Source organism: Watersipora subatra, chromosome 3, assembly GCF_963576615.1.
Source record: "Watersipora subatra chromosome 3, tzWatSuba1.1, whole genome shotgun sequence".
Taxonomy (NCBI): domain Eukaryota; kingdom Metazoa; phylum Bryozoa; class Gymnolaemata; order Cheilostomatida; family Watersiporidae; genus Watersipora; species Watersipora subatra.
The window spans coordinates 58,067,282-58,082,543 of NC_088710.1; the positions used below are offsets into that span (position 1 = coordinate 58,067,282).

Below are 15,262 nucleotides of genomic sequence, written 5' to 3' on the forward strand. Positions count from 1 at the left end.
CTCACATTGGTAATCTTATCTACGACAGCTTCACCCTCCCTTAGTTAAACAAATGGCTTGTGCCTGAGTAACGCCCTCACATCTGGAGACAGAGCTGTTACATATAATTACCCATGATTTGTTCCGATACAGACACAACTGTAGATGGCACTTATCACCCTACATTTTACTTTTATAGCTGTAATAAAATAAAGTGCATCAAAAAGTATTTATCAACAAGTTTGTTTTACTATTGGACAACCGCTCTGCTCCTTTCATCTCTGGCTATTGTCTGCTGTCCATAGACTGCAGACAATAGACTGCAGATCAGCTCAATACTTTAATAGCTCAATTATAATCTTTAATACTCTTATGTGTGAAATATGATGCTCCCTGTGCCTGCTGTTTCTGAGGCTAAGATGAACCATAATCATAACAGTTCTTTCATGTTTGCAATACTCAAATGTGAAGCTGTTATTTGGGGGCGGCTGTTAATTTTTTTGCGAAATGAAATTCCTCAACTTACGTTGAAATTTATGTTTTAATTATAGAAAAACGGATTTTTAGTTTTAAAGATGCCTTACCTGTCTCAGATTTTATATAAATCTCACGTATTACATTTCAGATACGCTCGCACTGCTCCGTGTGTGTTTGTCTGTCGCTTCTATCTACAGTATTTTCTTCTTCCTTGACATCCTTGACATGATGACTAAGCACATCTTAGAATACTGTTGTTGACAGTACATATAAATAGAGTTCATTTGCCTAGAGCCATACTTGGACACCTAAAGACCTTTTAGCCTGTAATCTAGTGATTGTTATTGCCAGACAACTAATGACATGTTAAATTGACCAGGTTTAAATAATTATTAATTGGTCACATGCTGAATGTTTGTCCAGATCAACACTAGAGTAGGACATAATAAGATAGACTCTTTTACAGTGGTTTTGCAACAAAAATGTTGGTGATGAAATTGTTTGCACTTGGGATTTGTTCATTTTTTTCTTCAATACAGCCGATGGTGATAGAGTTAGCTCTCAACTCATATCCATCTAGCTGTAAGTTGGGCCATGCCAAGATTTCATTTTTAATCAGGTAGCTCGTAGGTGAGTCTCTAAGAGGCTGGTTCTGGGTAACCAGATGGAGTTTTAAAACCGAATATTTTTAATGACCCGTTGGAAGGCACGGATCACATACGTGCAAAGTTTAGATGGAATCTGCCAAAAATGTGTCAAGGCTCGTGTTATGCGGACTAACAGACAGACAGACACAATGACCAAACGGCACTTTATTAATATAGAGTTTTAGAATGTCTGGTATCCAATTCACAGGAAGTAACGCTATCACACCACCACAGCACCACTAATTTACCCTCTCATATCTAAACGTAAACTAAAGAAAACATGTGCATGTGTTGAGCGAATAAAAATAAGTCAACAACCCAGTCTGCCAATCAAAACCAGTCTGAGCGTAGTTTTGATTGGCAAGAGCTTTTATTTTTTATCGCTATTGTTAGCAATGACCAGTCATGCTAGACATACTACAGCTACAAATTTTTATTACTTTTAAATCTATGGACTTTGGGTGATTGTTATTGAACAATAGTACCAACAAAAGTTATTATTCATATTTTATTGGTAATAATATATCCATAAACTGAAATAATATTGATAAATCGTCCAACTCGGAAATGCTCTCCGCGGTCTTTACGAAAACAGCCAAAAAAGTGTTTGTTCTCATTCTGCAATTCATTTGTGGTAATTTTCATGGTATCCGCTAGTGTAAAATTTTCTGATGATTAATTTGGTAAAAAATGTTTTATTATAGGCTGCGGGGGGGGGGGGGGGGGGGGTTCAAAAGTTATGACCATTTATAGGCGGTATTATCAAGTATTAGGTCTTTAATTATGTTCTGGTAAAGAAATTAATTTGGTAGCTAAAGAGTGTGTTAATTATACACCTAGTTATTACTCATGCTGATCTCTCATGGTGCTCAAGGCTGCCAATTTACTAGTAATAATAAATGGGCAGCTCCAATACTAATGAATACAAACGAATTGACTCCCTCTGTTAGTGGTTATGAGATGGTTTCTCATATTTCTCAGAAACAGCCTGTTCCTACTCAGCAAAGTTAGATCAAGGATGATTATAATCGGTGCAGTGTAAAATTGATCATTTTTAAGGGTGATCTTCATCTTAGCTTGTAGAAAAGTGCAACCCGCCATACAACATTAATTCGCTCTGTTGTTGACATTTAAGGCAAAAATGTTGTATAGAGTATAAAAACCCATAGTAATTATCTAATGCAAACACACCCTGATAAAAAACATCAAAATTTTACATATGTACTGTGCATATTACAAACTGATAATATAATAGTATGTTAACCTATTATACCTACATACACACGTACATACATACGTATGTACATACATACGTATGTACATATGTATGTACGTACATAGGCATGTATGTACGTACGTACATACGTATGTACGTATGTATGTACATACGTATGTACGTACATACATACAGTATTGAAACAAATACATCATATAAAACTATGTATAAGGTTAAATGTATAAACACCTAAAAAAAGATTTTCGTGGTTACTTTACCTCATCAATGTTTATTTCAGAGGTGGCGCAAGTGATGGAACTTCTTAGTAACTTGGATAAGATAGATAAATAATATAGAACTTGGTAGTAAGTTGGCTAATTTCCTTTAAGTTACCCAAGTATATTTTAGTTAAACTAATTATATATTTTATATTATTTTTATTTTTCCCTTTTTTTATTTTTTTCTACAAAACAATCATGTATTGTGAAACCTCAGATTTCATATGCTACTAATTACCTCGAACGTCGAGGCAATTATTTGCTAAAATTTCAAGTTGGGAATTTCATATTTAGAGTCAATAACACGTCAAGGTTGACTTTATGGCAAAATAATTATAAACTTTTTTCTGACACTTGAAAATGAACTTACACAGAATTTTAGTAGACTTTATTAAAAAGTATCGGTACTTTTCTATCATTTGTGATTGTTTATGATGTTTGAGGTGATCGGACTGCCTGGATGTTTCAAGATTAAATTTGATAAAACTTGATCTCTGGTAAAAATAACTCAGAAAAAAAATACGACGTGTTTTAACGACGATCAAGTTTTGTCAATTTTAATCTTAAAACATCTTTGCAGTCAGACCACCTCAAACATGAAAAACAATCGCGAATGATAGCAGAATACCGATACTTTCTGATAAAATCAACTAAAATTTTTGTGTATGTTCTTGTTTAAAATGTGAAGATTTTGTTAGCTAATCGTATGGGCAGTCAGGCCTCACTACCACAAAGCCCTCTCATTCTTTCAGCCCTAAAATGTCTGCAAACATTCTAATTAAATAGCTTTCTTTCAATTACTAACCCCTTTCATAGGACTCCGGTTCATTTTTATCAGTAACAAAGATGGGCAGTTGTTTTCTTAGCAAACATTTGCCACAATGTTTGGTTTTCATAACGAATTTTATATGTTGTTGTTAGAGTTACAATTGTCAGCTGATACGCGATCAGTCAACAGGCTATACCATGATTGTACTAATGGATGACTCGTAGTACTCTGTTTACTGCGGCCCTTTTCCAAAGTTGCTCAACGCTCTCATAAGGAAGGCGTTTAAAGCCTGATTCCCATATCGGTTGCGAGACCCCGGCGGTAATCTTGCGCAGCGAAACACTTGCGACGCTAGGCTCGGCGGCTTCTGTTCACATAAAGCTGCATCACTAATAATCACATAGAAATGTTCACTCGCCATGCTGTTTCGATAATGCTGACTTCAGCTGTACAGTGCATTTCGGGAAGGTTTTGCTTGCGCCCCCTTCGCGAAATTTGAACAGTGCTAAACTCGTGCGATGACCGCGGGCAACTACCGGCGGTACTCGGCGCGTAGGTTCACATTTCACTGCTGATAGCCTACAGTGCTGTCGCCGGTGCTTGCGGCATATATGGGAACCAGGCTTTAGAGTAGGGGATAAAGAGGATATCAACTTAAGTTCAATGAGCTAGCTTCTATCACAGTTTCAGAAGAATAATTTTTTTGTTTTCCCACCCTGTAAGCTCGCAATGCACTAGGTTCCAGCAGAAACACTCTTCACTCGAGCTCTACTACTGACCGATCCATGCATGTAATAGTTCCAGTGATGAAGAGATAGTGAACGGATAGTGACCGGCGTGTAAGAAGTGCACTCTCCTTACTTAGCAGAAGAGTCAGCTGATCGCTGGGAACTCCTTCACATTTGTCTAGGTACTTCAACGTAAACAGCTCTGAGAAATATTGCCGAAGAGACAACTCCCAATCGTAATATTACCTATTGTAATTCAAAAGTGGGAGAGATCAGATTTAGGTGAGCTAGGAAACAATGGGAAGCAGACGGCACCTAGCAATGCATTTCCTGTATTGCCATGAATGTCTGGCTTGAGTTCAATATATAGTCTGCCAATTATACTGCTTTAAACACACTTCTGAAAATATCTCTCTTTCAGTTATTTTGAACGATTATTTAATGACGCTATACAAACTAGGTTGTAACATCATCCAGATCTGGCAATTCCTTTCAGATCAGATACTCAGGTGGCCAGTCGAGTCCCTAGCAACTTGCGTACTACCCCGGTGGCGCTAACGTTGAAGAATGTAACCCTATTGATTTATGACTCAGATTGCCTCTATTCACAGCCTTGCGACAAATTCCTTGTAAATCACTTGAGATTAAAGCTTTCTCCTGTGGCTTGGTCTACCTTGCTCGTCTTGCTTAGGCAGAAGTGCGTGCCTTGGTTTGAACTAGTAGAAATGAATTCATCGCGTCTCTCGGTTTGTCTCAGGGTACGCATAATGCGATTTTCACGTTCACTTCTTTGCAAAAGAACTAGCAAAGTGTTTTCTATGGAATCACGCCCTAGATTTGCTGCACCTAGCTGTTCATTATATTGTGTTAAACAATAGTGCCTTTGCTATTTGGTGATGAATCAATTGCATCTTGGCTATTCTACATTAAAGTGAGTTGACCACACGGCTGACGTTTACCACAGACTTCTAACCATTGATTACATTGTTATGACATCATTTTGATTTAGAATTCAGTTGACAGATTTGGTCCGGCAGCAACCACAGCAATGTTTGTTTTGTCAGGTTGCTTCTACCCAGTACATACGCAGCAGCAGCAGCTTGTCAGTGATTGCGTATAGAAAGATGATTGATCAATGTTCACATTCATCAATGAGTAAACGGCAGATTTTATGAAAGTAATGAATATTCTATGAATAATTGCTCAAAGCACTTTTCAAAGCTTACATTGATTTTCAAACGGATACGTTAGGCAATATAGTAAACACACGCAGCATTCATTCTTGTTGATTGACTCAGTCGGTCCAATAAGGGTCACAACAAACCAGTACCAACATTTCGTTTTGTTATCTCTAACAACTCTATATAAATATTTAAGCACGCCCTGCTGACCTGAAACAGCAGTAACAAGAGAATCATCATCTCTCTTTTCTAGGCTTATGCTATTCCTAACTATCTAGACGTTGGCCGAATAACGCAGATTATTTCTACATTATTCAGCTAAAAGTAGAATGTTTACATTACTCTCGGAAATACTGCCTTTTTAAACTTGATGGGTAGTTGATTTTTAAACGCATAGTTACACTTAATGCCTGGTTGACCTTCTCCTTCGAAGCTGTTACAGACAGTATGATTTGCGAGATGGTAAAGGCCTAAGTTGTTGCAAATGCATATACGGATGTTCGCTATTGCTACAAATAGCGGTTCGCGATGCTAGCAAATAGACTGACCAATAAGAATTGGTTAGTATCAATATAATAGACCAATTAGAATTAGTCTTAGTGGGGTGAAGGACTTGATATCCCATGCTAGAATTGTAAGCGGTTTATCGCCTCTAAAACTTTATCTCCGATTTCAGAGTCGAATATTCGGTTCTTCATCATAGAAGCTGAAGAGTTACTTATCATTGTAGAGATTTCACTAATATTTGATTGTTATATTTCCATCAAAAGAAACAATAGCTGTGCAGGGTGATGAATCTCTGATTGCTCACATCTGGGTCTCAAAACCGAATTCTTTCCGATATAATCATTCACATTTAGCCAGTGTTACACTATGTTTCCATGATGCGCAGTACTTCGGAGTTGCGCTCTTTCTACATCATGGAAACCGTGCATGTTTCCTTGATGCGGTTAGTGATGTTTTCCATGATGCGGTTAGTGATTTTTTCCATGATGCGGTTAGTGATGTTTTCCATGATGCGGTTAACCCACAAGTTTGCGTCTTCCGTAAGATGTAAATCGCGAAAATCTGCAAGTAAAGCAAGTTTTATTACTCACAAATTTTTACCAAATGTTCAATGCTTTCAAAGATGAAGACGGCACTTGCGAATGATGCGCAAGAAAGGTTGCGCAAGCTACCCCATTTTAAACAATTTTCTCCCTTCATCCGTTGTTATTTCGATTTAAGCAGTTTCGAATGCGCCACTATGACCTCTGGCATAAAATATCTTATCTTTTTTAACAAAATGCCCACAGTAATCCACAACAAGGGAATGTTCTTGTTGCATGGTAACACAACCCCAAAGCACAACCCCAAAGCACAACCCCAAATCCGTGTCATGAAAACATAGTACTAGTTCCATGAGAAGCCATTATCAATGTGGTTTAGTCAGTAACCAGCGTGTCTGGCATCTGCCTATTGGTTACACAAACAACACATTTCATCATTTCGTGTGACTTCACTTGTGCAGTGTAATTATTTTTCAGTATTATTCCTAATGAACACTATTCACTGATCTCAATATCACCCAATTCATCGCTTGACTTTGAGATATCTAATCAAGTAGTGCATCAACTTTTTATTCCTTGTACCATAGATAAATTTTCTTTTCTACGAATACATAATCCCATTTTCTGTAGATCATTATCCCTAAAAGAATAACCTCATTTGGGGAATCAAAATGGCACAGTTTCAAACTCATCCCTTCTATTTACTGTATCTGCACGACTATCTGCTTCAAATTTTATTGTGCGGTTAAGGAAACACGACATTCCACTCATGGTCTGGTTGTTTCGCTAAAGAGAGCTTCTTGATTGTCGTTTAAGATTTATTGCTACCTTGAGCATCTCATTAAAAGGTTTTCAAGTATGAGCAGGAAAGGTGATCTGAATCACCCATCTGTCTTCTCATAATCAGTAACTAGCGCAAGGGCTAAATCATGCTTTGGTATTGTTACACCTGATATAAATCTTAAACAGCTGAAGTGTTGTCAAAGAGAGCATCACAAGTAGGTATGGGCAAAAAATACATCTTGCTTCAGAGTAAAGTGCAGTAGATCATTTTTTATCTTTGCTAAAAGTACACTGCAAGTATCTCAAAATTGGAGGGTAGCTCAACACATTCCTTTAACTAGCAGCTGTCCATGACCAATATTTGATCAACCCTCTAAAAACTCCATCTTTTTAAATCTAAAGATAAATATTTATAAGCAGACCTCAAAACTTAACAGCATCGATCTTGTTTTAATCCAACAACGACTCTTAATCCAATTAACGACGTCTTTTAATCCGATCAATGACGTCTCACTCTGTGTAGTGATCAATGAAAAGGTGGTAACTGTAGCGATCGTACAAAGGGTTTGTCAAGGTCATGAATAGTGATAGCAGACTTCACCCTTTTTATGTACAAATCAACCGCCAGGTTTATTACTCTACGATGTTAGGGCTATATTTTGGCACAATCGTGTCAACCTTTCAGGACCGGCTCAGCTTTTTTACCATACGCAATAACTCTGTTCATTGGACTGATCTTTCCAACTGTATCAATCTAATTGCATCAACCTAATTTCTGTTGGTCTTGCCAGCGTAATGTCCAGCTATGGCTATATTATATTGCTATGGCTATATTATATTTTTATTAACTTTTTGGTGTATCATCTTTTGGTCAATCACATTCGTGTTATTGTCAGTTGCCCAAGATCTGTTAAGCCAGTCAAAAAGTGGGTTTACAAGTTGAGGGTGTAACCTTCACAATCAAATGCTGTAAGCTAGCAAATGATTAAACCATTTATGTAAAAGGCTTACTAAGCATAAGTGGTGTACTTTTATCACTGACTAACAACATTCAATATCAAGTAGCTAAAGGCTGGTTCATATTATGTCGCTGTACCTCGGTGTTGATTCCACAATAATTTTCGGTGATTGTCGATGATAACAATGTTCACTATCACAAACCTATTCGGTTTGTATCAGGAAATACTTCGTGACGTAGTATTCCCATTTCTCGTTTTACATTTTCCCGAAAAAACCTATTTTTTTTCACGTGCTAGAGTTAAATACTAATCCCGCAGTGACTATCATAAACGTATATGAATAAATCACGCCATCTGCGACCGCGAATTATCATCGCCGAAATGGGTCACACTAGAAAAGCGGTCGTCGAGGCTCGGCAAAATATCGGAAAGTTCGCAGCTGTCAAACAATCCCAACGTGTCCGTGTTGCTTGGTCGATGCCATCGGTTCACAGTTCACATAATTGACGATAAACGCCGACAGGTAAATGCTGACAAATCACGATATAGTGTGAAACAGCCTTAAGGATAATGAAGAACTACATGTAACGCTTGACACAGATACTTTTTGTTTAAGATTTGATTACAAATTAGTTGAGCTGCTCGAAAATTAATAAGGCCATATGTTGTGGTCATGTGACACAGTCACCTGACTATTATATCAGAAGATGTTAAAAACAAACAGTTATGCAGTCATAAAACTGAAGGGTGTCTGCTAAATTAAGAAATTCTTTCTCTGATTTCACGTTGCTGCTCTGCGCTATGGCCGACTTATGATCGTTTCTTTTCTCCATCTCCTCCCTTTCCTTCTCTCTGCTCTTATATTTAATCTGTTTGTATTTTAGCTATTGTTCGGTGGTTTTCTCAAATCTCCCTGAATTCTGAAAGAAGCAAAATAAACAATGAGGTGAGTTATATATAAAACTAGAATAGGCAGTTTTAAGTTTGCTCATGCACCAGACCTAGATATATCAATAACGCATGGCTCCATCATAATATGATTGTATGGTATTCCGGTTGACCTAGATGTACTTGATGACAGAAGATGTTTATGAAAGGTAGTTAGTTGCCATTACTAACCACAACTGCTTTTACTATAGGATTAATTCAACTTACAAAAAGAAATCTAGAAACAGGCTACACCAGGGGTAGGGAACCTATGGCTCCCTAGCCATATGTGGCTCAAAAAGGTTCCTGACCCCTGGGCTATACCATTTGTCAAATATTTCAACATGTCAATGTTTTGTATATTGCGCATTGTTTGTCTTCTAGCATGACGGAGCTTACTGGCTCAATTTTTTGAAATAATTTTTGGCTTTTGTTACTTCAGATGTCAAATTTGTTTTTAATTGTCATAAAATCTCACATTTTCATTGTTTATTTGCCAGAGGTTGGTAATCTTCATGGAAGAATTAGTTTGATAAAGCAGTTTTGCTCACTCATGATTCATGAACAGAGTCAATTACTGCTTTTAAAGAGATCATAGGAACTGATGATCGGAATACATAAATTTAAAACAAATTATTTGAATTACTACTCTGCAAACCTAAGAAATACTCTGTCACTCTCTGTTGTAGCCTGCGGCCCACTGAAAGGCCTAAACTGAAGCAGCCTTTGACAAGCAGGCAAGAGGGAACTACAGTCACTCTGCAATGTGGCTGGACAGGGCATACTAGAATAGCATGGCTAAAGGACGATATACCCGTATTTTCTACCAAAGTAGGTGCCTGAATATGACCTTATGTGATCGGAGACATTCCATCAGTTTGTGGGCTGACTTTGGCACAATTCCAACCCTTGTAGCGATCTTGTTCTAAACAATGTGGCTATTCCCAAAAGTACATGTTTATATAGTACATACGCGTAGTACATACATTAGATACAGCGCATGTAGTACATACAGTAGATACAGCACATGTAGTACATACAGTATATACAGCACATGTAGTAAATACAGTAGATACAATAGGTATAGTGTATTCAATACAAAAAGTTCATATAGTATGTCTAGCACATGTAGTACGTATAGCACATACAGTATGTATAGTGTATGATGTACAAAATTTATATATAGTATGTCCAGCACTTGTAGTACATACAGCATATACTGTACGTATAGTGTGTACAATTCATAATGCATATATAGTACATACAGTAAATGTAGTACATGTAGTAAATGTAGTACGTACAGTAGATATAGTACATATAGTACACAGAATAACTGTAGTACATACAGTAGATACAGTATGTATAGTGTGTACAGTTCATAATGTATATATAGTACATAGAGTAAATGTAGTATATGTAGTAAATGTAGTACGTACAGTAGATATAGTACATATAGCACAAGTAGCACATATAGAACCTGGCTGCATATTTGCTTGATTTAGCATAACCTGGTGACCTCGAGATAAATATTGTCATCATTGTTTATCTCATTGACAAGTCTTATTATTTTACGATCTGACGATCCCAGTTACTAAATAGAATCGGCAAACTGCTGATATAATGTGAAGATATGCCTAGGTTAAAGGTCAAATTCCAAACTGTGACTAACTACTAAAATCATTTCTTCCTGGTGAAGTCGGGTACCAATAGTTCACTATTAACCAAATCAGTTCCTTTATGATTACACCTATCATCATCTGACATATTATTGCTCATTCGATCTGGGTATAAGAAATGGTACCGTCCAGCTCCGTCTGGCTAAACAAGTGAGTGCAGGTTGGTGAAGCTGATTCAACGTGGCCCTGGTCATACTGTCTACCCAATAATCATACTTGGCTAGGATATTCAACTTGTAGTCACTACTAGTTCACTTACAAATCACTTAGTCTAATCGCTGGCTAATTCTCACAAATGATGCATTTTATTTCTGTCAATGCCTTCCTGTCGCCCGCCAATTTGTTCAGATACTTGATATAACTTATATAAGTTATGTAAATAATTTATTATTTGCCACAGATACACAGTTATATTAGTAGAACAACGTACTTGCAAGTGCCGCTCTGTTGACAGCTGCTATTCGTCGGTAGGCTTAGTCTCCATCACACCAAAAGAGGAGATACCGTGATTTCCTAAGGCTTGTCAAGAATACTTCTACATGTAGTCTGTTTGTGGTTGCTCTGGCTACCTCATTTTAAAATAGTTGTAGCTTAATTCCACAACCTGTCATCTTCTCATCGCTAAGGTTTATTCATTTCTCAGTAGGTTTATACTCGTAGTTGGTGATGCTAGTTCTGGTAGGATATGCTGTCTGTTTGACCAATAAATTTGAGTGATTTATTTTGACACTTTGAGCTTACCAGTAAATTTTACTATCAAATAAGTCAAAGTCAAGTAAGTCCTGTCATGCTTTATTAGCGACAGGTTTCCTTTACAAACCATTTTAGTCAGCGCATGCAGCTGATCTTTTAGTTTTAGCTGTTGGTATTATGGCAGAAACAGGAAGCGCTCTCCTGCCATGCCGATATTCAGAAATCACACCTCCGCTGTTTCGGCACCTTTAACTCACTAGCCAGCCATTGCTCATTATATTGTTTGATGTCACTATTGAAAAAAGTTATAGTCTTGATCTTTGATCCGTAGATAATCAAGAAAAGTAATATGAAACCGCCAGATGAGAAAGTTAATGTAGATTCCACACTGACAGAGACAGTCTCATCAGCCAATTTGTCAGTTTATATCAACCACTCCTAAACATCACTCTTAAATCAAAAATTTAATCTGGATTTATTGGTGCATTGTATGGAACACCTGCACAAGTCAAAGGTAGCGCAACTCCTTAAAGAATCATTTTCACAGTATAGATTGTAATAAAGTTGCACTTCATGCGCAGTCATACCTTGACATGCGAGCTTAATGTGTTCTGGGATTGAGCTTGTATGTCAATTCTCTCGTATCTCAAGGCACTATTTCTTATGTAAAGTATCTAAGTACAAATTAATTCGTTAGCATTTTATGAAAAAGCACCTAAACAGAATATTACAGCAGAAAAAACGTGTTTTTAATTGTTGTAGTTCAGTACATGTACTAAAAAAGTGACAAATACCTGTTTAGCTGTTATGATCTGCAATAAAATGTAACATCACTGTGTACACTACTTTATGGAATTTTTACCTTCGAGACAGACATTGTGGATAACGGCCGTCTGGGAGACTTGAGAGCAACACTAAACTTTTGTAGTTCTACATAATAAAAATCATGAATTTAACTTAAGTGAATTTAGCTCACTAAACACACACTTGAAACTAAGTTTTAATCTTTTACTAAACTTGATTTAATTTTATCATCTTATTTTCTAGTATCCGTTTCTGGTTAGCTGAGTTTTGCCTCGCATTCACTATAACTTTCAGCCAACATTTTCAAAAATTTTTCAAACCGATTCGAAGAGAAAGACCAAGCGATGCTGTTCCCAAAAGCTGCCCCTCGCATAGTTGGCCATATAGTAGTCATCAAGAGCCGGCTCGTATGCTCGTATCTCAAAGATTACTCGTATTTCAAGGGAGAAACATGCTCGAAAGTTAGCTAGTATCTCGAGTTGCTCACATGTTGGGGCACTTGTATGTAGATGTATGACTGTACTTCAACAGACCAACTTGCATAACAATTTATCGCTTGGCAGGTCTTGGCAGGTTCTCTTCCAAGCTACAAGCTGAAAAATGTCTTACATAGGCTAACTTTATTTTATTAAAATTTTAAGCAAACCATTTACAAGAGAATAACAGAAAGCTACTCACACCTGATGCATTCGGAGTTGTTTTCTATTTTATTATTTTTACAGCTTTTTATTATTTCTTTCCACTACCATAAGTCATGTGTTTTGATTGCTGACAAAAACTAGCAGGCGAACTTCAACTAGATTAATTTCTAGACCAGAGAGTAACAATATACACTCCTATTATTCTGTGTAATGGTGCACAGAAGGTGTCCTGGTTCATTTCACCCATTTTGGCACAAAGTAGATGAGTGGCTAAAAAACTAGATAATGCTATCACCGCATAAAAAACTTCAGGATTTTATGTAACAACTGTCAGTTCAGGTTATAACACGGTGATAGCGACCAATGGGTACACCATATCATTTTACCTGCTATCCATTGCCAAAATTTTATCAATCGTCTTAAAACTCAATATTTGTAAAATCCGTAGTTGTGATATTCATCATTTGGGTCATTACACCTTCCAAGATCGATTATTTTCAATCTAAACCATGGCTTCTCATCTTGTGCATTGATGAACATTAAAGTAATAACTCTCATGGTCAGCCAAACAGTATGTCAAGGTCACTAGCAACAATAAATGACATACGTCTGCAAACTGTCAGCCATATTTATTGGGTTGCAAGGTTAAGCAAAATTTTTCGCACAGTAGCGCCAACTATTTTCATAAGCAGCATTTTCTGCACAGGAAGGATTGTTCAAATCGTATTATTCTGGTGTCTTTCGACCTTAGCTCAGTTCATGGCTATATTTTTATAGAATGCTTGTTAATAGATTTGTGCCATGGACAGTGGCTTAATGAACATGCTAGGGCAATCATTCAAGAGGTTTGGTAAGTCTCTGCCTATCAAACAATGGAATGGGAAAAATACCATTTGTTTAGTTTACCTCTCCTATAAAAGAGCATAGAAATCAGGTGATTATTCAGAGGTGATGTAATGGGTGCATATGCATTCTCATTCATTGTCATTTGATGACTTAACTTCCTTCCGTTGCCTGCAGGATATGAATATACACGAGACTCGGTCTACATGCCTTCTTACCATACATCGAGCCTGCAAAGATCACAACGCACACTATAAATGCGTCGCCTCAAACCAACATGGCAAGGAAACTACATCTTGTCGTCTCGAGGTTCTACCAGCATTTGAAGGTTAGTGCAATGATTGAAAAGTTTTTTCTATGATGATGCTGCTCTCTGGAAATACATAGAAATGTTTGTACCAATTGAAACAGCGGCTTGCTGTATGCAAGGTCAGCAAGGTCGTATACTAATGATCTATGACTATTCAGCAGCGCTATCATCGTCATTGTCTGTACTCAGCGCTGGCAATGAACAGCTTAGGTTGAGTAAGTGGAGGAACTGTAAGGTAGATAGGCGGTTACAAAATAATGTTCTAGAGAGTTTAAAGGTCAGATATATATATATGTAGTGTAGGTTACACTTGTGTTTATCACAGGTCACGAAAGGTGACATAAACTTCACATAGTTTCGGTATCAACTAAAGAAGACAGCAACAAACACTGAACAGTTACAAACATCTCTTACCAGTGTTACATGAAGCACCTCGGACCAGGGCATCTCCTGGCTCTTCCAGCGTAGTTTCCTTGTCAGATTCAGCACAAAATGTTGAAAACATCAACATTTTGTGTTGATGTGTCTTCAATGTTTTCAATCAACCTGAGAGAGTTCATGGTTGTTCAGTGTGTCACAAACACTGGAGATAGCAACAATATTTTGTTTGCTCTTAGAAATCAGTGTAAAGCGTACCGACACGCAACATACGGCGGTTACAATGTGAATATTTGTATTATTACCATAAAATCTCTATTTGAACGCCATGCCGCTCTCTTTTTTAATCCTTCTCTTATACTGGCGGCCAACTAGAGGTGGGGTTCAATTAGAATCCCTCTAGTTGGTCCCACGTCTAGGTTTTACGGTTATTGTATTATAATCATTTATTGGATACAAGCTCCGGGTAAGTTTTTTTACATATTTGGTGGATAGCCTATGATCTGGTGTTTGGTGCACACTCGGGCATACCATGCCACAGTAATAGTGAGCACCAACTTTGTTTTTCTCTTCTCCTAGTCTGGTTCACAACGTAACCGCTAAAGGTCCTGCATAATTAGCGATTCATCTGAACGCGTGGTCATAGAGCATAGAAGCCACTCATGACACTGTATAGATGACCCTAAATCAGTATTGTGATGTTGTGTAATAACAAATGCTCCAGGATCCATATGGCGGGGTGCTGGTAGATTTTCTGTCTTTTGTGCTGCACTAATTCCTGTTTCCTATTCGAACAACTGTGAAATATTGCACATGTGTGGATATGCCTACTACTCACCTCTGACTAGGGAGTGCTTTTGAATGTTATAAACAAGGTTTTGTCACAATCGTTTCAAGATAGCTATAAGATTTTGGATGCTCCAT

General features: G+C 37.4%; 1 protein-coding gene across 1 annotated transcript in view; it reads left to right on the forward strand.

Moving 5' to 3' along the window:
- The first annotated feature begins 9,007 nt into the window (after nt 1-9,007).
- The window catches only part of LOC137390791 (myosin light chain kinase, smooth muscle-like), a 57,632-nt gene continuing 51,377 nt past the window's right edge, over nt 9,008-15,262 (forward strand). The window contains exons 1-3 of the mRNA XM_068077108.1: nt 9,008-9,012; nt 9,683-9,824; nt 13,828-13,978. Coding sequence (XP_067933209.1) covers nt 9,008-9,012; nt 9,683-9,824; nt 13,828-13,978 — 298 coding nt within the window. The remainder of the gene's footprint in view (nt 9,013-9,682; nt 9,825-13,827; nt 13,979-15,262) is intronic.